The sequence below is a fragment of the Crocuta crocuta genome, unplaced genomic scaffold (genome assembly GCF_008692635.1).
Source record: "Crocuta crocuta isolate KB4526 unplaced genomic scaffold, BGI_CrCroc_1.0 scaffold64, whole genome shotgun sequence".
NCBI lineage: Eukaryota > Metazoa > Chordata > Mammalia > Carnivora > Hyaenidae > Crocuta > Crocuta crocuta.
The window spans coordinates 12425109-12447233 of record NW_027530640.1 but is presented as its reverse complement, the minus strand read 5'-3'; the positions used below and the strand labels follow the sequence as shown (position 1 = coordinate 12447233).

The 22125-nt window shown below is 36.8% G+C and overlaps 1 protein-coding gene across 1 annotated transcript in view; it reads left to right on the top strand.

The window, feature by feature from the left end:
* Positions 1 to 22125, top strand: part of PFDN1 (prefoldin subunit 1) — a 70555-nt gene that overhangs the window by 32663 nt on the left and 15767 nt on the right. Inside the window, exon 3 of the mRNA XM_077768757.1 lies at positions 5671 to 5755. Within this exon, the coding sequence (XP_077624883.1) occupies positions 5671 to 5755 (85 nt within the window). The remainder of the gene's footprint in view (positions 1 to 5670; positions 5756 to 22125) is intronic.

Genomic DNA, 22125 nt, shown 5'->3' with positions numbered 1-22125 from the left:
TCTGTGTTCACAGGTATAGCTACTGTCTGTCACCATATGACACCCATTACAGTACCATTGACTATATTCCCTATGTTCTACCTTCTATCCTTGTGACTTACTTATTCCATAACTGGAAGCTTATGTGTCCTACTCTTCTTCACCTATTTTGCCCATCTCCCCACCAGCCTTCCTATGGTTATACATGCTTAGGGGAAATTTTTGTTTTTTCACTTGGTTTACTACTATGCTATAGACAGACTACTTTCTTCTGTTTTACACTACTGAGAGGTAAGTTTCTTAGACTGAAGGTGGAAATCTTTGGGGACCTGGCTCTAACTGAGGATTCTCCTAATAGTATCCTCATGTTGGATCATTTCTAGTTTTTTGTTTGTTTGTTAGATGCTTATTTTTGAGAGAGTAAGAGTCAGAGTGCGAGCTGGGGAGGCACAGAGAGAGAAGGAGACACAGAATCTGAAGCAGGTTCCAGGCTTTGTACTGTCAGCACTGAGCCTAATGTGGGGCTTGAACTCACGAACCGTGAGATCATGACCTGAGCCGAAATTGTATGTTTAACTGACTGAGCCACCCAGGTGACCCTGGTTTGTAGGTTTTATTTCTTTTATATCCTGTTTCTTTGCCAGTATGAATCCTCAAGGTCTCTAGGATTCAGCAGAAACTCTCAATTTGATAACAAATTTACTACTTTTTATACCTTTCACAATTCCTGATTTCACTTTATTTGGGGCCTCTGGAATGTTTTATGTGTGAGTTTGCTTAGCAAAATGTTAAAAAAATGTTCTGGGTATCTGTTCTGCATTATGCCAGTAACAAAAGTCTTTCCTTGCTCAATGTTCTACAATATGGATGTCCCATGATTTTAAAATTGCTTCTTTAGTGATTTAGGTTCTTCCTTGCTTGCTTTCTAAAACGTAGAGAAGTAAAAACTTGTTTGCAAAAAGATCTTTGTGTATACATGGTAGTATTTTTCATCACCAATAGGAGACAAAGAAGCAAGATAGACTCATTCAGCCTTTCCTGGTGCCACTTAATTTTTGAATACCCTACATGCTATTAGAATATGTTTTCAGATATCCTCTAAGAATTCTTCACCCACACATAATATGTTATCATGAGCATGTTTTTGTTTCTCACAAGTGTGGGTCCAGGTGAGCATCCTTTGCAGGTATACCGAAAAGATAACCTTGCCACTCATCTTAGATTGTATTTGGGGCAGGTAAACAACACTTTTGGTTCATTCTGAGTCATAAGAAAATGGAAGTTATGTACCACCCTGCAGGACAGTTCAGAACATAACTTCTGATGTTTCTCAGAAAACAAACCTACAAGCCGTCATTAAAATTAGATATTTGAGTTGGCATAATTATAAATGAGGAAATGAAATAGGCTTCTTGTCCTTGAAAGTTGACAGTGCAGGCCCACATAGTATTGATTTTTGACATAGAAGCCTTTTACAAAGCAGTGACTCTATTTTAAAGTATATAATCCTGGGGTGCCTGGGTGGCTCAGTCGGTTAAGCATCCGACTTCAGCTCAGGTGATGATCTCACGGTTTGTGGGTTCAAGCCCTACATCGGGCTCTGTGCTGACAGCTAGCTCAGAGCCTGGAGCCTGCTTTGGATTCTGTGTCTCTCTCTGACTCTCCCCTGCTCATGCTGTCTTTCTCTCTCTCTCTCTCTCTCTCTCTCTCTCTCTCAAAAATAAATAAAACATTAAAAAAATTAAAAAAATGTAATCCTGAATATTGTAAGTACATTCTTTGCATGACATTTATCATATAAAAATAATTTTCCTCTTCATAGTTTATTTTTCCTTTGTGGCACATTCTGAATTGTAGAATCCTTTATCTACCGTTTGGCTTTCCATAAACTATCAGGCAGGATCTCTGTGAAATTCTTTAATTTGAGAAACTGTGTGCCTAATATTTATTTTTGATATATGACTCATAATTGCATTATTATATGTTCTGTTTTCAAAATAGCATCTGATAATTCAGTGCCTTTTAACAACAGATAACATGTTTTCTAGAGAGTTTTTTTCAGAAATCTGAATGTTTCTTGGGGTTCTTTCCAGTCTTCATTGGGTTTATGTTTGGCATTTAAAAAATTTTTCCTTTTTTATTTATTTTTAATGTTTTAGTTTTTAATTTTTTAAGTTTATTTATTTTGAGAGAAATAAAGAAAATATAAGCAGGGGAGGGACAGAGGGAAAGGAGAGGCAGAGAATCCCAAGCAGGCTCTGCACTGTTACCATAGGGCCCGACACAGAGCTCCAGCTCACAAACCATGAGATCATGAACTGAGCTGAAATCAGGAGATGGACACTTAACTGACTGAGCCACCTAGGCGCCCCTAGTTTTTTTATAATTATATTTTAATAATTAAAAAAACTTTTTAGAGTGAGTCCAGGAGAGGGGTGGAGGGAAAGAGAGAATCTTAAGCAAGCTCCACACTCAGCATGGAGCTTCATGTTGGGGTTTGATCCCATGACCCTGGGATCATGACCTGATCAGATATTAAGAGTTGGATGCACAACTGGCTGAGCCACCCAAGCGCCACCTGTTTGGTACATTTTAAAAATCAAGGACTCAACCAAGTTTTCCATAAGATTTTTTTGTTTGTTTGAATTTTATAATGTAACTACTCATTGAGGTAGAACATTTGAGTTTACCCAGTGCTCCTCCTTGTTTAAAACTTTCATGGTTGAGATGTCCTTAGGCTTATAGTAAGTTGGCCAGCTTCAGTGACATCTTTCTGGTCTGTGAAGTTGGCACAGTCCATTTGAGTTACCTAAGGGGTGTGTGGCCATGGAAAAACATGTTTTTGTTGTTGATGTGTTCTTGCTTTCTAGTAATTTTATTTTCTGCTCAGGGGATTTAGTATCTGTTCAGATACTTTATTTTTAAAGGCCACATAAGTAGTGACTTGATATCTAATCTTAGCTTTGAAAATTTCCCAGACACTAATAAAGGTAATGTCTGATGACCTATTATTTGAGAATACTACTCACTGGCCAGCAGTCAGTGCTATTTAAAAATTTATATTTTATTCTGAAAATTATTTCCCTGTCTAAAAGGCTGTTAGTAAAATTGTGCATGAACTAACATAATTTGGTGACTTTGGGGCCTAGATTTATAATACTTTTAACATGGTGTCACTAAGAGTTAATACAGTTGTAAAACACTTTCCTCTTCAAATATTGTCTGAGGAAAAAATGTTCTATAAAAAATGGTCTCATCAGAAACAGCATACCTGTCCTTGGTCAAATAGTAACATTTTGGACACAAAGGATTATATAGTAATCCTGTTTCACATAAAAGTGGGCTATCTTTGCAGTGATTATATGAATAAGATTTTAACAAAGGATTAAGTTACTGAAGACCAGGATCATCAGTTAAATTATCTGGACTATCCACATTAGGAGGACATTAACAAGGTTAATTATCGTGGAATGAAAGAGAAATTTACCAGATTGTATTATATATGCCAAGATGTATTCAGTCATAAAGAAGAGTGGAAGGAAGCAATTTTCTCTGAGGTGTCTGTGGACAAAGCTGGAGTTGCTATTTTTGGTCTGTTTTTACTTCTTTTATATTTATAACAACAGATTCTCTTGGTAAAAACCTACCCTAGACACGGTGTTTTTTTTTGTTGTTGTTGTTTTTGTGAGGTTGGTAGAGAAAACTGCATATTGCTGCCTTGATATATTTTCTTATTCATCTTTCTGTTAAAAGCAGATGCACACATCTGTGAAATAGAGAACCCAGAAGTAAACTCACGCATATATGGTCAGTTAATTTATGGTGAAGGAGGCAAGAATATATACCAGGGAAAGGATAGTCACTTTCAATAAATGGTGTTGGGAAAACTGAGCTATTGTCTTACATCATATACAAAAATTAACTTAAAGTGGATTAAAAATGTAAGTGTAAGACTTGAAACCAGTAAAAATCCTAGAAGAAAAACATAGGCAGTAAGCCCCTAGTATCATCTTAGTGATTCTTTTTTTTTGGGGGGGGGGGATGGTGTCTAACTCCAAAGGCAGAGGTAATTAAAGCAAAAATAAATGATTGGGATTACATTAAACTAAAAAGGTTCTGTATAGCAAAGGAAACCAACATAATGAAAAGGTAATTCCTGAATAGGAAAAGATATTTGCAAATCATGTTTGATAAGGGGTTAGTATCCAAAATATGTAAAGAACTCCTATAACTCCGTAACAAAAAGAAAAAATAAAAACCAAACAATTTACTTAAAAAATGAGCAGAGGATCTGAGTAGACATTTTTCCAAAGAAGACCTGCAGATGGCCAACAGATATATGAAAACACATGTGCACGTGCATGAGGGCAGACATACACACACTAGAATGGTACTCAGCCGTAAAAACTAATGAAATATTGGCTAAGTGAAATAAGTCAGACAGAGAAGGACAAATACCAAGTGATTTCACTATGAGTGGAATCTAAAACAGAACAAAGAAATAAACCCAGACTCAGATGCAGAGAATCTAGGGGGTCAGAAACTGCTTGAAGGGGACAAAATTGGTGAAGGGGATCAAGACATACAAATTTCCAGTTATAAAATAACTAAGTCTTGGTTATATAATATATAGCATGGGGAGTACAATGAGAGATGATAACTAGATTTACTGTGGTGATCTGTTTATAGTATATCCAAATATTGAATCATTGTGTTGTACACATGAGATTAATAGAAAGTTGCTTGTCAGTTATACTTGAGTAAAAACAAGAAGAAGAAATGATGTTCTTTGTTGCTAAACTCTTAAGTTACATGCAAAGAGAAGAAACTATCTGTTTAATTAAATGTAATCTTTCATTGAAATCTGTTATAGCCAAGTTGGACACTCATTTGAAAGGAAATACTTCATTTCACTTTTTTGAGTCTACAGAATAGTTTATTCTTCCTTTCCCTACAGCAAGAATTATGAACATAAGTGTACCAAACAGATTCAGTGCTAATTTTTAAAGCTTCCCTATATTTCCACTCTCATCAGTTATAAATAATGTGCTTGATTGTAAAATGGAAAAAGTTGAAACTTTCCACTTGTGCATTTTGAGCTTTTCAGAGGTATTATACACTCTGGAAATAATAATAAAAGATACTAGGCTTTATACTGTGCTTTTTGTTTGAGGAACTCGTATAAACACTAATGCATTGATCCTAACACAGTACTTGATTGTGACTTTAAAAGGTCATGAGTTACTGCTGTTACAAAAAAAGTAAAAAAAAAATTGGAGGGGGAGCTCCAATTTACAAATATTGTTTAAAAAAATATCTGGAGAAAAGTTGATGCAGACAATTGAAAAAATAAAAATTATGGGCGATTTTTATTATTTAACTTTTCTCTTAGCCTGTGATAAATTTTTATCCCTTTAATTTTTTTCATTTGTTTATGAATCTTGCTTAAAGCCTGCTTCCCTTCTTAGACAAGAAAGCAGAATTTTCTTTTAAACTTTAGTCCTCAGCCAAGAGGGCTTAAACCTGTGGTGGTTTCCTGGGTGTGTTACATTAACAAAGCAATGCATTTTATTGGTCCTGAATTAGGAGATCATCCTTTTAATTTTCTTAGTTTAATATTTTTTGATATTTAGCTGTTGATTTTGATTATAGTGGTTATGTGGCTTAATCTTCAACTTTCTTGTTTCGTAGGTTTATTCTTCAGTCCAAGGAGGTAATTCACAATCAGCTCTTAGAGAAACAGAAAATAGCAGAAGAAAAAATTAAAGAATTGGAAGTAAGTTTTGAGTGCATATTGACAGTAGTAAATTTTAAGAAAAAAAGTAATTACCTCAACTTTGTGTATGCCTGCCATTGTTTTCATTTTTTCAAATAGTGTTAGAGTGATGAAGAACTCATATTCACGGCAGTGTGTAAGACATCCACCCCGCCCACCCCCCATGAAAAAGTAAAGGAAGAAAGAAAAAAAGTTTGTTGAAACTATAGAGATTTTTAAAGAAGATAGGATGCTTTTAATAGGAATGTATTTTCTCCATTGCCTTTGAATGAACATGTCTGTTTTTAAAAACAAAGTCAGACACACGGTGTATTTGTAACTATCACATACAGTGGTGGATAGAAATGAGAGTGGGTAATGATAATAGTATTTAAAGGATCTGCACATAGGTCTTTTGTATGTATTGTAATTCCTTTAATATAGATAGGTATAACTAAGTGATGGTGCTGCAGTGAGGAAAACGATTTTGTTTTTTTAGCTAGGGAAAAAGATGATGGGTAAGAGTAACTTAGACATTTTTGGAAAATTGAAATTTACTACATTTTCCATATGCATTAAAACCTTTGATGAGATATTCTTGTTGGGATTGAGTGGAAGGTCCATCCTGTATATAGTAAAAGTTGGCCTGGGCAAAAGACTGGTTATTATTTCTTTGGGGCCACGAGTTCCTGAATTGGGGTGGTTACAAGTGACTTCATAGGTCACTTTATCTAATTTGTGTGAGTACTGTTTGAGGCAGTATTTCAGAATCTGACTCAGCTCTCTGTGGAATTGATGAGACACTCCCTGTAGCTTCCTGGGGATTTCTTAGGGGCACCAATTTGGCATGGCCTGAGTGAGTATGTAGTGTATTAGGTTACTTAAGTAACCTGATCAATATTTAAACAAACTTGATAGTTTGTAGCTTAGAAAGGTGTATTGTAAAAATAATAAATAAGCATATAAACGAATAAGAAAGATAAAAAGAAAAAACTTAACCCTTTAGTAACCAGGTAGTTATTGTGTTCTGTTTGTCATTTTTATTAGCCCAAGTGTTCTAGATTGAATTTTTAAAAATTTTCTACTGTTTTCAAACAAAATAACTTAAAAAGCTCCAAATTAAACTATTTTATGTTAGAGAATCAAAAAGTATTTTTTTTGCAGCATTAAGTAAATATATCTAAAAACTATCCTGATGAGTAAGTAGCCAGATATAAACTAATGCGTATATAATTCTCTTTTTATGAAAACACAAAAAATAAGCTCTGTATATGAACAGTCGAAATGGTATGTCAGTATATATATTAAAATAACACTGGTTACCCTAAGGAAATTAAATTAGATGGGGTACCGTCATGAAATTATTTTCTCTTATAATGTTTGTGTTGGATCAATTATAAAAAGTATGTGTTAACTTTTTTTTTTTAATAGTTATTTTTGAGAGAGAGTGTGTGTGTGAGCAGGGGAGAGGCAGAGAGGGGCGGGAGACAGAGGCTGAAGCGGGCTCTGTGCTGACAGCAGAAAGCCTGATGCAAGCTTGAACTCAGAGACCATGAGATCATGACCTGAGGTGAAGTCAAAGCTTAACCAGCTGAGCCACCCAGGCACACCTGTGTTAACTAAAAGACTATTAAAGGTAAAATTGCCATAGATGATGATTTTAGCATACTGTTCAGTTTTGATGACTATTAGGAAATTTTTTCCACCAAAGTTACCTTTTTTTTTTGGAGTTTCTCATTACTAGTAGAGTATCCTGTTATCTCTGAGGTAATGGAAGTAGATCAGCTGGCTTGTTGATAGCCATTTGAAATGCTAATTACAGACATAGAAAACTAGTGGAGTTAAACTCTAGCTTTTTCCAGAACATTTTATTGTGTCCTTTTCTTTTTAATTTTTAATTTTACATGCTTTTTCATATTATAAAAGTATTAAGTGTACTCTAAAAGAAAAAAAGTCAAAAAAATGAAACATGATTAAATGAAAATACTACTTTCCCCTCTTGCCTGCGCACTTACAGATGTCACCGCTGGAGTTTTGTGGGTATCATTCCAAATTTTATTTTATAAACACATTTATACACAAGTGTATACACTTCTTAAAAATAAAGAGGAATTATGTTGTGTATACTGTTTTTCATCATTTGACAATTTATCTTTCCACCTATAGTTTATATTTTCCACCTTCTTGTTTTCCAGTTCTCTTAACCATTGTAGGTTCCTTATTAACTCAACATTTAATTATTGCATGATCCCTACCTGCATGCAATTAAAGCATGATCCTTTAGTATGCTTTCCAGTATTGCCCTAATTTGTATTTTTAATAGTATCATTACTACACACTCTGTTCTCTCTCCTGAAGCAATCCTATATTTTGCACTGCCATACTTGCATAGTTTTGTTACTTCAGCTAGAAATGAATGCATATACATATGCCCACATGTGCACTAATACACACATTATTATTATTTTTTTTCTTTATTTGAGAGAGAGCGCTTGCGCACATTAACACAATCTGGGGATGGTGGCGGGGGGGGGGGCGGAGAGAGAGAAAGAGAGAGAGAATATTAAGCAGGCTCCATGCTCAGCAGGCAAGCCTGTTACAGGGTTTGATCCCACAACCCTGGGATCATGATCTGAGCTGAAATCAGGAATTGGATGCTCAACAGGCTGAGCCACCCAGATGCCCCAACACATACACTGTTAATCGTAGCATTCAAATTCTCTGTGTTACTTACTGACATTTTTTTGTGTGATTTTTTTTTTTTCAGTTAGTTATTGAGAGAGAGAATGTCAAAATCTCCATGATGATCCTTCTCAGTTTGTCCTTAGTCTTTCAGTTTAGTGGGCAGTGGTGTTTAGAGACTACAGTCCGGCTATTGTAAGTTCTCATTATTACTGTATACATAGTTCAGAGGATAGATTTAATTTTGCTTTATATATTAAGGAATTTCTCAGGTCTTTTAAAGATATTATTCCACTGACCTCTGGCTTCCATTGTTGCTGTTGAGAAGTCATCTGTCAGCTTAGTGGTTGTTTCTTTTTTTACTGGTCACTTTTAATATTCTCTTTGTCTTAATACCTTGTAGTTTCTTTGGGACTTGTTTAGTTGTGGCTTTTCATTTATTTTTAAGTTTATTTATTTATTTTGAGTGGGGAGTAATGAGGGAGAGAGAATCCCAAGCAGGCTCCATACTGTCAGCACAGAGCCCAACGTGGGCTCCATCTCTCAAACCATGAGATCATTACCTGAGCCAAAATCAGGAGTCAGATTAACTGTCAGAACCACCCAGGTGCCACCCACCCTTTAAATTTTTTTCTTAATCCTACTTAGCTTAAATTGGTTTTCCTGAATCTGAGGATTAAAATCCTTCATATTTCTGGAACATTCTTAGTATTTCTGAATATTACTTCTCTGTTTTCTCTATTATGGGTGGTATTTCTTTCTGGAATCGCCCTCCCCCCCCCATTCTATTTAAGCTAGAATGACCTTTGTAAAACATTAGAAAATCTGGTTCTATTACTTTTCTGTGTAAAACCCATCATTGTTCTTAGGATGAAGTTCACGCTTGTTAACATACTTTCAAGGCTTTTTGTGAAAGGACTCCTGTTTATTTCTATCATCTCCCTCATTTCCTTTGCCTTTTCTTACACTGTATACTCCACCCATTCAGGAATATTCTGTTTTTAGAACTTGCTGTGCTTTCTTTGTTTCTACTAGGTCTTTGCAAACACTAGTTTACTGGGAAGCTTTCTCGTAGTTATTACCAGTTCCATATATTATCTTAGGGCTCCTTCTCCAAAGAATCATTTTCTGATTCTTCAGTCTTAATTTAGGTCCTTTTTCCTTGTTTTCCCTAATGATTTCCTTCATTTCATAGTAGAGTGTTGTAATTTAGACATAAAAGCTATCACCAGCTGAAGAAATTACAAATAGGGTTTCCTGTTACTTGGGAAGCTTGATATAGATTCAGAGCGCTAAACAATTCTTCCCAAGGATGAGCTGTTGCATCTGCTTTCAGTTTTTTTTTTCTGGGCCCTAGCATTTCTTGTCAGTTCAACCTGTTTTGTCTTAATCCTATTTACTTATCGTCATCATTAATCTTTGTCCTAAAATACCTTATTATATAGTTGGGGAGGCATAGTTTATTCGTAAGTCAGAAGGTAAATGCCAGGCTGTTTACATTAAAGTATGTTTTCATCTTTGAAGGAGTAACATTGTTTCGCGTCTGGGTCTTTAGTTTGAATTTTTGATCAAAGCTCTTAAATTGGTCCAATTTGTATGTCTCCTCACTTTGTGCCAGCAGTGTACACAGATGACACTATGGATAACCCTTTTTAATAGGTACTAACCTGATTTCAGCTTCTCTCCAGTGAGAACCCATTTTCATTAGTATTTTCTAGACTCCTTTTTATCCATGTCTGTTCTTACTGTTTTTTTATGTTTACCTTCTACATATTTTCTCCCTCAGTCTTTATTTATGAGTTGAAAGCTTACCTAGAATTTGTTTAGCTCCTAATAAACTCTCTTATGCTGTGCCTGCATTGTCAAGCAGTCTAGTGGCCTCACTTGCTGGCCCTTTCCTTTCTTGGAGCAGAGGTGGGGGTACTGTAACCCTGGCCTCATATTCCCTCAATAGGGAGTTCTGTTTACTTACTGGAAGGGTAAAGGGAATTGCTCTTTTTGAGAAGATAGTCTTATTGTCTTTTTCTTCTTAAAACTCTAGATTTACAAGTCAGTACCCACATGTTGGGTTAATCTTCTGGCTGTAATCGTTTTACTGGGATTGATTAGAAAATATTTTTATAACAGAGTCAATATGATAGTCTTACATGGATTTTTAGCTTTCCTTTATAAAGATAATAGATCAGGTTCTTGGAGGAACAATCACCATTTTATCCTAATGGTGATTAGTGTAGAATAGTGAAGCTGATCCTATTTAAGAGAAAACATAAAATGGTGGCTTTAGTATGATAGACTAACCATGTTATTTGTCTGTTTTTAAAAAAATTCAATGATAACTTTTTAAAGAAGATGGCCAAGGGGCACCTGGGTGGTTCAGTCACTTGAGCATCCAACTTTTTTTTTTTTTTTTTTAATATTTCACTTATTATTCAGACAGAGAGAAACAGAGCATGAGTGGAGGGGGGCCAGAGAGAGAGGGAGACACAGAATCCAAAGCAGGCTCCAGGCTCTGAGCTAGCTGTCAGCACAGAGCCTGATGTGGGGCTTGAACCCACGAACCGTAAGATCATGACCTGAGCTGAAGTCGGATGCTTAACTGACTTAGCCACCCAGGCATCCCTTGAGCATCCAACTCTTGATTTTGGCTCAGGTTATGATCCCAGGGTTGTGGGATTGAGTCCCACATGGGCCTCTGTGCTCAGCATGGTGCCTGCTTGAAATTTTCTCCCTGCCTCTTCCCTCCCCTCCTCCCCTGTTCACACATACTCTCTCTGTCCAATAAAAAATCAGTAAAGAAAATCTTTAAAGAAAATTAAAAAAATAAGGTGGCCTAGTGTATATAATAAAAAGTGTATGTTGTTAGAAAAGTACAAAAACACAATTAAAAAATGTTTTTTTGTTTTAGGGAGAAAGCATGAGAGTGGGGGAGAGGGCAGAAGAGGGGAGGGAGAAAGAGAGAGGGAGAGAGAGAGAGGGAGGGAGCGAGGGAGAGAGAATATCAAGTAGGCTCCATGTTCAGCACAGACCTATCCCATGATCCTGGGATCAAGACCCGAGCCAAAATCAAGAGTCAGATACTCAACCTATGGAGTCACCAAGGTGCCCCTAATAGCATTATTTAAAAAAAAAAAAAAAAAAGTTTATTTATTTATTTTGAGAGAGAGAGAGAGAGAGAGTGAGTGAGCGAGCAGGGGAGGAGTAGAGAGAAAGAGAGATAATCCCAAGCAGGCTCTGCACTGTCAGTGTGACTCCCGATGTGGGGCTTGATCTCATGAACCGTGAGATCATTACTTGGGTAGAAGTCAAGAGTCTTAACCACCTGAGCTACCCAGATACCCCAATGGCATAATTTTTTAAATGACTTGAATATAATTGGAGTTTGGAATGATGACTCTGAGTCTCCTATGTCTTTGTAAAGATAATTTTCTTTTTGAAATGTGTAGCATTTCTATGATGGGGAAGTAGTCTTTTTCACATTTTTGAGAAAATTTACTTTTAGTTAAAGTTGAGTTAAAACTTTATTGATAGGTTGAGGTGATATATTTCTTCTAAAGAGTGAAAAATATATCCTGTATTTTTACTCACTTTTTTGGAGGTAAGAGGGAATAATTTTGTGGACTTTTTTTTGCAGTTGGAAAAACTTAGATTCAGCTCTAAGATGATCTAGAGCTCAATTTCTGACGTATTACCTTTTGAATCTCTTAGAATCTGGAATCTTTGAGATAAGTGCAAGCTTTCAATGATGTATTTGAGCACATTCTGGCCACTATTCTCTTAGGTTCGCTCCTCTGTTCCAGGTGGGGGACAGTTACTGCTTGAGGCTCATCTGCATTCAGTCTCAAGTCTCCATTACATATTTTAGGCACATGCGTATACTGGGTGACCACTTCCTTTCCTTTATCTTTGGCATGGTTACCACTCCTTCCACTACCCTAGTTAGCTCAGCAGTGACAGAATAAAAACAAGTATAAGGAAACCCAGGACATTCTGGCTTGTATGATGCCACTTCTGACGCAGAATGTTACAATCTCGGGTTGTGAAATAGCTTTGCAGCCCATGCTATAAGTAAAATCTAAGAAAATTGTAAAAGTGCTGATTCTTCCACAAAAATGACAATTTGGTCAGATTGTGGTTCCTGAAATAAGTAGGAAGAATAGTGGCAAGAGGACGGTAGGAGGTGCCTGTGACTCTATGCAGTTGGCTGAGTTTTTGAGACTCTGATGAGGGAATGTTTTGGAGGAGTTCCCATGATTGAGGAGGTTTTACTCTGCCTGTTGAAGGTCAGTTTTTCCATAGCATGGGTGGTAACTGGTAGGCATTTGGCTGGATGTCCAGGTTTTGCCCTAAGGTTTTCATTTTTGAGCTGGTACCATCTGTGAATATGCTGGGAGCCCATCTTTGGGAGTGATGTTGAATGGACACTGTTATATGATAGACCCTGATTCTTGTCTGTGGTTTCACTGGAGAGAGAAGGGTAGGTGAGAACAGAGCCAGTAATGGAATGTTGTTTTATTCATTATACAAGAATTATATTCAGAGCTGGCATAACTTAAAATTTAGAATCCATTAATAAATTAGCATTTATTTGATAGTGAAATATAGCATTTACAGAAGACACATTAAAATACATATAGCTTAATAATTATGAAATGAACACTTATAACAGTCATATAGGCCAAGAAATAAAAAATTGGCATGCACTAAAGGCTTCTGCATTCTTTCTACCCCCAGTCGCAAGGCCATCCCTGCCCTCTTCCCTGGCTACTACCATAACTTTTGTGATAATTATTTCTTCTTTTAAGTTTTTACTTAAATTCCAGCTAGTTAACACACAGTGTAATACTAGTTTTAGGTATACAATATAGTGATTCAACACTTCCATACATCACAAGTGCACAAGTGCACTCCTTAATTCCCATCACCTGTTTGACCCATCCCCACTCCCACTTTGCTTCTGGTAAACCATCAGTTTGTTCTCTATAGGTAATAGTCCGTTTCTTGGTTTGCCTCTCTCTCTTTTTTTTTTTTTTTCCTCCATTTTGCTCGTTTGTTTCTTAGATTCCACATAGGAGTGAAATCACATGGTATGTCTTTTTCTGACTGACTTATTTCACTTAGCATAATACTCTCTAGCTCCATACATGTCCTTGGAAATGACAAGATTGCATTCATCTCTGGCTGAGTAATATTCCATTGTATATGCACCACATCTTCATTATCCATTCATCAGTTGATGGATACTTGGGCTGTTTCCATAATTTGGCTATTGTAGATAAAGCTCCTATAAACATTGAGGTGTCGGGCACCTGGGTGGCTCAGTCATTTGAGTGTCCACCTTTGGCTCAGGTCATGATCTCGTGGTTTGTGGGTTCGGCCCCTCCTCACACTCACTGCTGTCAGCTGTCCCCCCCACTCTCTGCCCCTCTCCTGCGTGTGTGTGCTCACTCTCTCAAAAATAAACAAAACATTAAGAAAAACATACTGAGGTGCATGTACCCCTTTGAGTTAGTATTATTGTGTTCTTTGGGTAAATACCTAATAGTGCAGTTGCTGGATCTTAGGGTAGTTCTAATTTTAACTTTTTGAGGAACCTCCATACAGTTTTCCCTAGTGGCTGCACCAGTTTACATTCCCACCAATAGTGCATAAGGGTTCCTTTTTCTTAACATTCTCCCCAACACTTGCTGTTTCTTGTGTTATTGATTTTAGCCATTCTGACAAGTGTGAGGTGTTCTTTAATTATAGTTTTGATTTGTATTTACTTGATAAGTGATGTAGAGCCTCTTTTAATGTGTCTTTTGGCCATGTCTGTTTTCTTTGGAAAAATGGTCATGTCTTCTGCCTATTTTTTAATTGGATTGTACATTTTTTCAGTGTTGAGTATTACAAGTTTTTTATTTTAGAGATTAACCCTTTCTCATTTGCAAATACCTTCCCCCATTCTGTAGGCTGCCTTTTGTTGATTGTTGATTTGCTGTACAGAAGCTTTTTATTTTATTTTTACTTTTGTTTCCCTTGCCCCAGGAGACTAGATACCTGGAAAGAAGTTACTATGGCTGATGTCAGAGAAGTTAGTGCCTTCTAACTTCTAGGCTCACATTTAGGTCTTTCATCCCTTTTGAATTTATTTCAGTGTACAGTGTAAGAAAGTGGTTCAGTTTCATTCTTTTGCATATAGCTGTCTGATTTTCCCAACACCGTTTGTTGAAGACACAGTCTTTTCCCCATTAGATATTCTTTCTTGCTTTTTCAAAGACCATATAATAGTGGGTTCATTTCTGGGTTTTCTGTTCTGTTCCGTTGATCTGCATGTCTGTTTTTGTGCCTGGAATTGTGATACCTCCAGCTTTCCAGCTTTGCCTTTTCTTTGTTTCTTTTCTTTTCTTTTCTTTTCTTTTCTTTTCTTTTCTTTTCTTTTCTTTTCTTTTCTTTTCTTTTCTTTTTCTTTTCTTTTCTTTTATCTTTTCTCTTCTTTTCTCTTTCTTTCTTTCTTTCTTTCTTTCTTTCTTTCTTTCTTTGTTTTGGGTGGGGGGAGGAGAGAGAGAGAGAGAGAGGAAGAGAAGAGAAGAGAAGAGAATATGAATGAGAATAAATCCCAAGCAGGCTCTGCACTGATAATGTGGAATCTGACATGGGGCTCAAAACTCATGAACTGTGAGATTGTGGCCTGAGCTGAAGTCAGACACTTAACCCACTGAATCACCCACTGGAGCCCCTTTGCTTTTCTTTTTCAGGATTGTTGTGACTATTTGGTGTCTTTTGTGGTTCCACAAAAATTTTAGGGTTGTTGTAGCTCTGTGTAAAATGCTGTTGGTATTTTGATAGGAATATATGAATGTGTAATTGCTTTGGGTAGTATTGCCATCTTAATAATATTTGTTCTTCCAATCCATGAGTGTGGAATGTCTGCATTTCTTTCCTTCGTCTTCAACTTCTTTCATCAGTGTTTCATAGCTTCCAGAGTACAGGTCTTTTACCTCTTTGGTTAGGTTTATTCTTAGGTATCTTACTGTTTTTGGTGCAGTTGTATTCTTTCTCTTTCTTTTTTAAAAATGTTAATTTATATATTTTGAGAGAGAGAAGAGAGTATGTGTGAGTGAGTGGGGGAGGCACAGAGGGAGAGGGGGAGGGAGGGGGGGAGAGAGACCGAGAGACAGAGAGACAGGCTCTGTGCTGTTAGCACTGAACCTGATGCGGTGCTCAGTCTCACAACTATGAGATCATGACCTAAGCCCAAATCAAGAGTCAGACCCTCAACTGACTGAACCACCCAGACCCCCTCTCTTTCTTTTTTTCTTTTTTTTTTAAATACAGTTGTAGGGACGCCTGGGTGGCTCAGTCGGTTAAGCATCTGACTTCAGCTCAGGTCATGATCTCATGGTTCGTGGGTTCGAGCCCTGCGTCTGGCTGTGCTGACAACTAGGTCAGAGCCTGGAGCCTGTCTTCGGATTCTGTGCCTCCCTCTCTATCCGACCCTCTCCTGCTCATGCTGTCTCTATCTCTCTCTCAAAAATAAATAAAACATTAAAAAAAATAAGTATAGTTTTACTACCTATGTATACATTCTCCAAACAGTATAATTTACGCATGTTCATTTTTGAACTTTATATGAGAAAAGTTGCTGTGTAGATATTTTGCCTTTTGCTCAGCATTGTATTTGTGAGTTACATCCATGTTGCTCGATTTGTTGATTTTCATTGCTGTATGGTATCCATTTTGTAGAAGTATCACAATGTATCTTTGTAGATGGTTCATTTTTATTCTTACCAAGTCAAGTTGTTTTCCTAGAGTATTTGTACAGTTTATCTTGTAGCCTTTTGCTGAAGGGAGCTTCAGAGACTTCTCCCACTCTGACCTAGGAGACTTTGAGTACTGAAGAGAAGTATAAAATGTTTCTACTGTAAAAATCAGCTTGATGGTGTCCCACACCTTCTGTAGTAGCTAGGTCACTAGACACCTCTGAGTACCCCCCTTTTTTTTTAATTAAAAAAATAATTACAGGTTAGTAAATTCATCTCTTTTCTATGTTTTGACTTGGGGGGTCTTGAGTAAAGTTTCTCTTACTGTCCCATACTTTGGGATTTCAGATATGAATACTTATCTCTTTATAGAGTTTATTTGCATTCTCAACATTTATAAAAATGGATGTTTGTTTTAAAATAGTTTTTAGCTATTTAAGACTTAAATCTAAAAGAGCCTGATGGTTGGAAGCCCTAGAGTTTATAGTGAGCTCTCTCTATATATATTCTCTATGTCCTGCTGTCTTAGAGCTTAATGGAGGTGCATAATCTTTCTCTTTGGCTTTTAGAGAAGAGTAGGCATGAATCTGAAAAAGCCTAGTATGCTCTTTTTGTGGTTGAGTATTCTTTATTGGTTATTACCAATATTTTCGATGTCTTGGTCAGTGTATATGTGTTATAGTCCAAGTGCTAATATTTACCCAAATGTGAACTGTGATATATTTCACTTCCTTATTAGAAATATTTCAGCTCAGGGGTGCTTGGTTGGCTCAGTCAGTATAACATGTGACTCTTGATTTCGGAGTTGTAAGTTTGAGCCTCACATTGGCCTAGAGTTTACTTAAAAAATATTTCAGCTCTGGTGAGAACTTAAACATGAATAATTCAAATAGATATACCCTTTTAACTAGACAGTCTTTCTTATTTGTGAAATATATGTCACAGATATTTTATACGTATGCCCCTTTGGTTTGATCTGTTCACTGATATGTGTGTCTTCATTTTATGAATAAGATAAAAGGATTTGCATTCCATTTAGCCTTGAGCTTAGCTCTTTGCATCTTGATTCTGTTCATCATTTCTTCTAGGCTACATTCCCAGAGTGCTTCGATTTCCTCTTTGGAATATTTGTCTGTACCCACACCAGACTATCCCTTTGAATGCTTCAGAGGGTTGTTGACCTCAAGCTTTGCTGCTTTATTTTTTATATAGTCTAACTTTTCTCTGCATGACCATAAATATTTGTCTTTATCCTCTTCCCTCCCATACCTAAGAGTTCCTGCAGTCAGTTTCAGGTTGCCTGGAGAATGATTTCTTTTGATGATGTAGACTTTGAATTTCCCTTCATGTTATTGCATACCTCCCTCCTCTTTATCTAGATGGTAAGGGGAAGTTAGTCAGTATACTTTTTTTTACCTCACATTCTGATTCTGGTTAGTTGTTACCGCACAGGTGTTCTCTAACCTGTCCTGTAATAGATACTGGACAGAGGAAGTGAGTTGTTCGATACTCACTGTGGACAGGCCACACCTGTATTAATGAGCACTCTGCATGTCAGTTTGAAAGAACAAGATCCAAACTGATACTTGAACCATAAATACAGATCTCCAAGTCTCTTAGATTTACAACAGAGCATTCATTACCCCAGATTCCTAATTTAAATACCTTCTGTTGAGTGATGAGTTCTGGATCCTAGCCCTTGCTGTACTTTATTTTTTTTTTAAGTTTATTTATTTTGAGAGAGTGCATGCCTGCTCACACCAGTGGGGGAGGGGCAGAGGGAGCATAGAGCCTGACCCCTGGGGATTGATCCCATGGATTGTGAGATCAGGACCTGAGCTGAAAGCGATAGTTGGAGGGTCAACTGACTGAGCCACCCAGGCACCCCTAGCCCTTGCTGTACTCTAAGCTTCAGTTTCCTTATCTGGAAAATGAGGGGTTGGATTATAAGGTATCTGTGGTCATTTGTATGAAGTTTATCATTATAACATCAGTCTTCTTCTGAATTGACACTTTAGGAGCAAAAATACCCCTTAAAAGGAAAAGATGGAAAGAGGCAAAACAAAACCAAAACCAATTTCCTTTCATGTGTGGATTTAATTTATGAAGTTAATTGGAATCCTTTTCTTTGAAGCCAAAATAAAAGTAGTTGTGTGCCTACAGCTTTGCCAGTTAAAATGTAATACAAGGTAACAGCATCTCTTTTGATAACTTTGTAGTAGTTGCTTAAATTACTGAAATCACAGATGTATATGTGATGGCTTAAGGTAGTTTGTATTAGGCATTACACATTTTAGGGATACTTTTGGATGGAGCTAAATTAATTCCACAAACACAAAATAAACTAACATACCCAGGAAGATATAATTTTATTCATTTGCAGTGTTTTTTTAAATCCTATACTGTCTTAGAAAATATATGCTACTTAGAATAGTGGCAAAAAATTCAGAAAATGCTCATAAATTATTAAATTACTAAATGTTCATGGATATTTTATCTTACTAAATACTAAAAAATGTATTTTTGTGTGAATTTTAATCTGATGCAGATAGACTGCTTAGGATGTTATCTTCTCTTTTTTTAAGATGCTATTTATTTATATGTTTACATATATTTTATTTATTTATCTCTGCACGCATCGTGGGGCTTGAGCTCACAAAATCAGGAGTCACATGATTCACTAACTTAGCTAGCCTGGTGCCCCAGGACTTTACCTTTTTATGTTTTCATATTTCAGAGATTTTTCACCATATTGTTTCGTTTATAACTAGGGTGTTTATGGGTGGTGCTTTCTTCCTAATTTTGATTAATTAGAGGAATTTCTCCCACTTTACCTTGTTCTACTTGCAAACACGTCTTTTACCTGTCACCAGCATAATAAAAATATTTGAATTCTTTCACTATTCATGAAGCCATGTTTTTTGGGTTCATAATTACCTGGTGAGAGAATTCTTATGAAATGGAAACAGATGCATTTTACTCCTAACTTTTGTATAAAATAACTTACTTCACTTTATTCTGCTTTTGTTTTTAAGAAAACATATGTGAGGGTGGAACAGTCCTCTAGATCAGGAAGCATTATCGGTTTCCACTGATGTTTTCTACACAGTCTGTTTTTATATGAGACACTAAAAGCTCAAACTCTGGATGATGCTATAAAGACATGGAAAATTATTCTTTCTTAGGGTTGGAGGAAGTGGTGACTAGTGTTTTTTTTGCTGGTAGTATCTGATAATCCCCCCTCCCTTTAGCTATTCTAGGCATGTTTAGTTGTCAGGCGTTGTCAGACTAAATTACTAAAAATAACAAATAGGGGGGAGGCTGTTCTAAGGCCAGCTTTTGCCACTGTCTGTAATCTGTTTAATTTAGTTCCTAGGGAGAAAGGGCAAAAGGAACATGGTGCCATTCTCATTGAATGGATTTTTTGTTTGAAGTGCTGACAAGAACATTGTTTGAGCTCTCCCTTTCCCAATCCCAATAGGGCTCATGCACCCACATCCATTTACAGGGCAGAGCCAGAGCTGGGATGCTCAAAGAGCATGTTCTGATCAGTAGTTCTGCTAGAGATTAACCAGGTGATTATGGTTTTTTGCTAGTCTTTTAAATGTGACTTTTGACAGTGGAAATATGCAGTCAGTGTGTGAGAGAAAGGGAGAAGGAGAGAAATGTGATTACAAATGGAGTTAGTGTGAAAATAAATCTTTCTGTTGAGTACTTTTCACTAACTCACTGTTTAGAGAGTCAGGTTGTTTGATGAAATTAACCATACATTTGACTCCGGTATCCCTGTATGCAATTTTAACCCACAGTGCCAGCATAAAGCTGTACTTGGATTTGGCTTTTGACTTCTCTGTGCCTTCACTTCTTTCTAATATTAGAGATAACGGTCTGTAAAGTAGAGAAAGCAATCTAGTACTTGTGTATAAAACTGTTGATCACAAAGGAATGGTTTAAATGCCTTTCTTGTCTCCTGTGTATTTACCAGTGGTGGAGTATATGAAAACTAGGACCAGATTTTCAATTATAGTCTTGGTATTCTACAGTTTATGTTGACCACCTGAGGGATTATTGATTTTTATATTCTTAAGTTGCATACTTATTTTTGTATCTGAAGTCCTATCCAAAATCTCTTCCTTAGTGCAGTTTTTGTTGTTGTTGTTGTTGTTGTTTTTGGTGTTCGGGGCAGGTGGTCAGAACCTGACTGCTTTAAACACCAAAGAAAGAAATGGATTGCTTTTATTAGAGATTTTTTTTGCTGGGGGGAATGTCTTGGGAAATTCTTTATTAATGAAGATTCTGGTGTTTACCCAAAGCTTTGGGATCTGAGCACTTGGACACTACAGGCTTTGGGAACGCTTGCTTGCTTGCTTGCTTTTTTATTAATTTATTTTTAAATGTTGATTTTCTGAGAAAGAGCGTGAGTGAGGGAGGGGCAGAGAGAGGGTGGACCAAGGATCTGAAGCAGATTCTGTGCCAATAGCTGTGAGCCTGATGTAGGACTCAAACTCATTAACAGTGAGATCATGACTTGAGTCAAAGTCACTCGCATCCAGGCATCCCAGGGAATGCTTACTTTTAGATGTTTCTTAGGTCACCAACCTGCCGTACTCCCAAATTTAATGAACTCATGATTTTAATTGAACTAAAGGTTCTCAAATGTAGAACACAGTCTTCAAGACTATCTGTGATATATATATGATTAAGTCTTGTGATTCATGTGGAATGACATAACTGGCAGTGCTTTAAATCTCTACAAGTAGCACAACACAGATGTAATTTGTGGTTGAGTTTAATCAGCTCTAGAAATTTGTAAAGAAAAACTTGACTTTCAGAACCTGGGCTTTCTTTGGAGTTCATACTCGAAGCCTTAATTCATGTGCATACTTTCTGTTTTCTTTAGGTAGGTGGTGATAAAAAACATAAGAGAAAGGAGCTTCTGATTGATAGTTGCAGACTTAAACTGGTTCAAGTTTCAAACTAAACTCCAAAATACTGAATGACTAAGCTTTTATTTTTTTTAAGTTTATTCATTTTGAGAGAGAGCATGAGCAGGGGAAGAGCAGAGAGAATTCCAAGCAGGCTTTGCACCATCAGCCCATGAACTGTGAGATATGACCTGAGCTGAAACCAAGAGTCGGATGCTTAACCCACTGAGCCACCCAGGCACCCCACAACTGACTAAACTTCTAAACTTAGATGCTTTTCATGTCAGAGGCTGAACTGATTTAAAACTGATTCCTTTTGGAGGATTAAGCAATTCCTAGATTCATGACATAAGGCTTTCGCCAATCATAGTTGTTAGGCCAGAAGAAGTATTTGCATATTTTTAAAAAAACATTATTAAATGTATGCAGAGTATCTTGATTATACATGGTACTTTGGGGTATGTCTGACTGTGGAGGTTTTTTGTTTTTACTTTCATACATTAAGGAACACAGTCTCTTGTACTTGATATATGCCTTGCACTGTTAAATGCAGTGAAGACAAAATTAGCAAAGACCCCGATGGGCATGGAGCTTATATTTTAGAGAATGGGAGGGAGGAACAGATAATAAACAGTATAATGTATAAATGTTAAACAAAAAAATAACATGCAGTCAGGAGACTGAAAACGATGGGGGCGTATAAGCTATTTTATATAGTGTTGACAGGGAAGGTTTTACTTATAAGGTGATTCTTGAACAGAAGCCTGAGGGAGGGAGGGAGCAAGCTCTGTGTACATCTGAGAGAAGAAGCTTCCAAGCAGAGGGACCAGTAGGTATAAGACCTGAGGGTGAGAGTGTAATTAATGACTTGGGAGAACAGCAAGGAAGCCAGTGCAGCTGGAGCTGAGTGAGGTAGAGAACGTTGAAAGTGATCATGGAGTGGTGGAGGAGTAGATTACATAGGATTTGCAGGCCAACTTAAAGGTTTTGGATTGTGCTCTGGAATTGGGATTTTGGGTTGGTTTTGAACAGATGAATGACATGA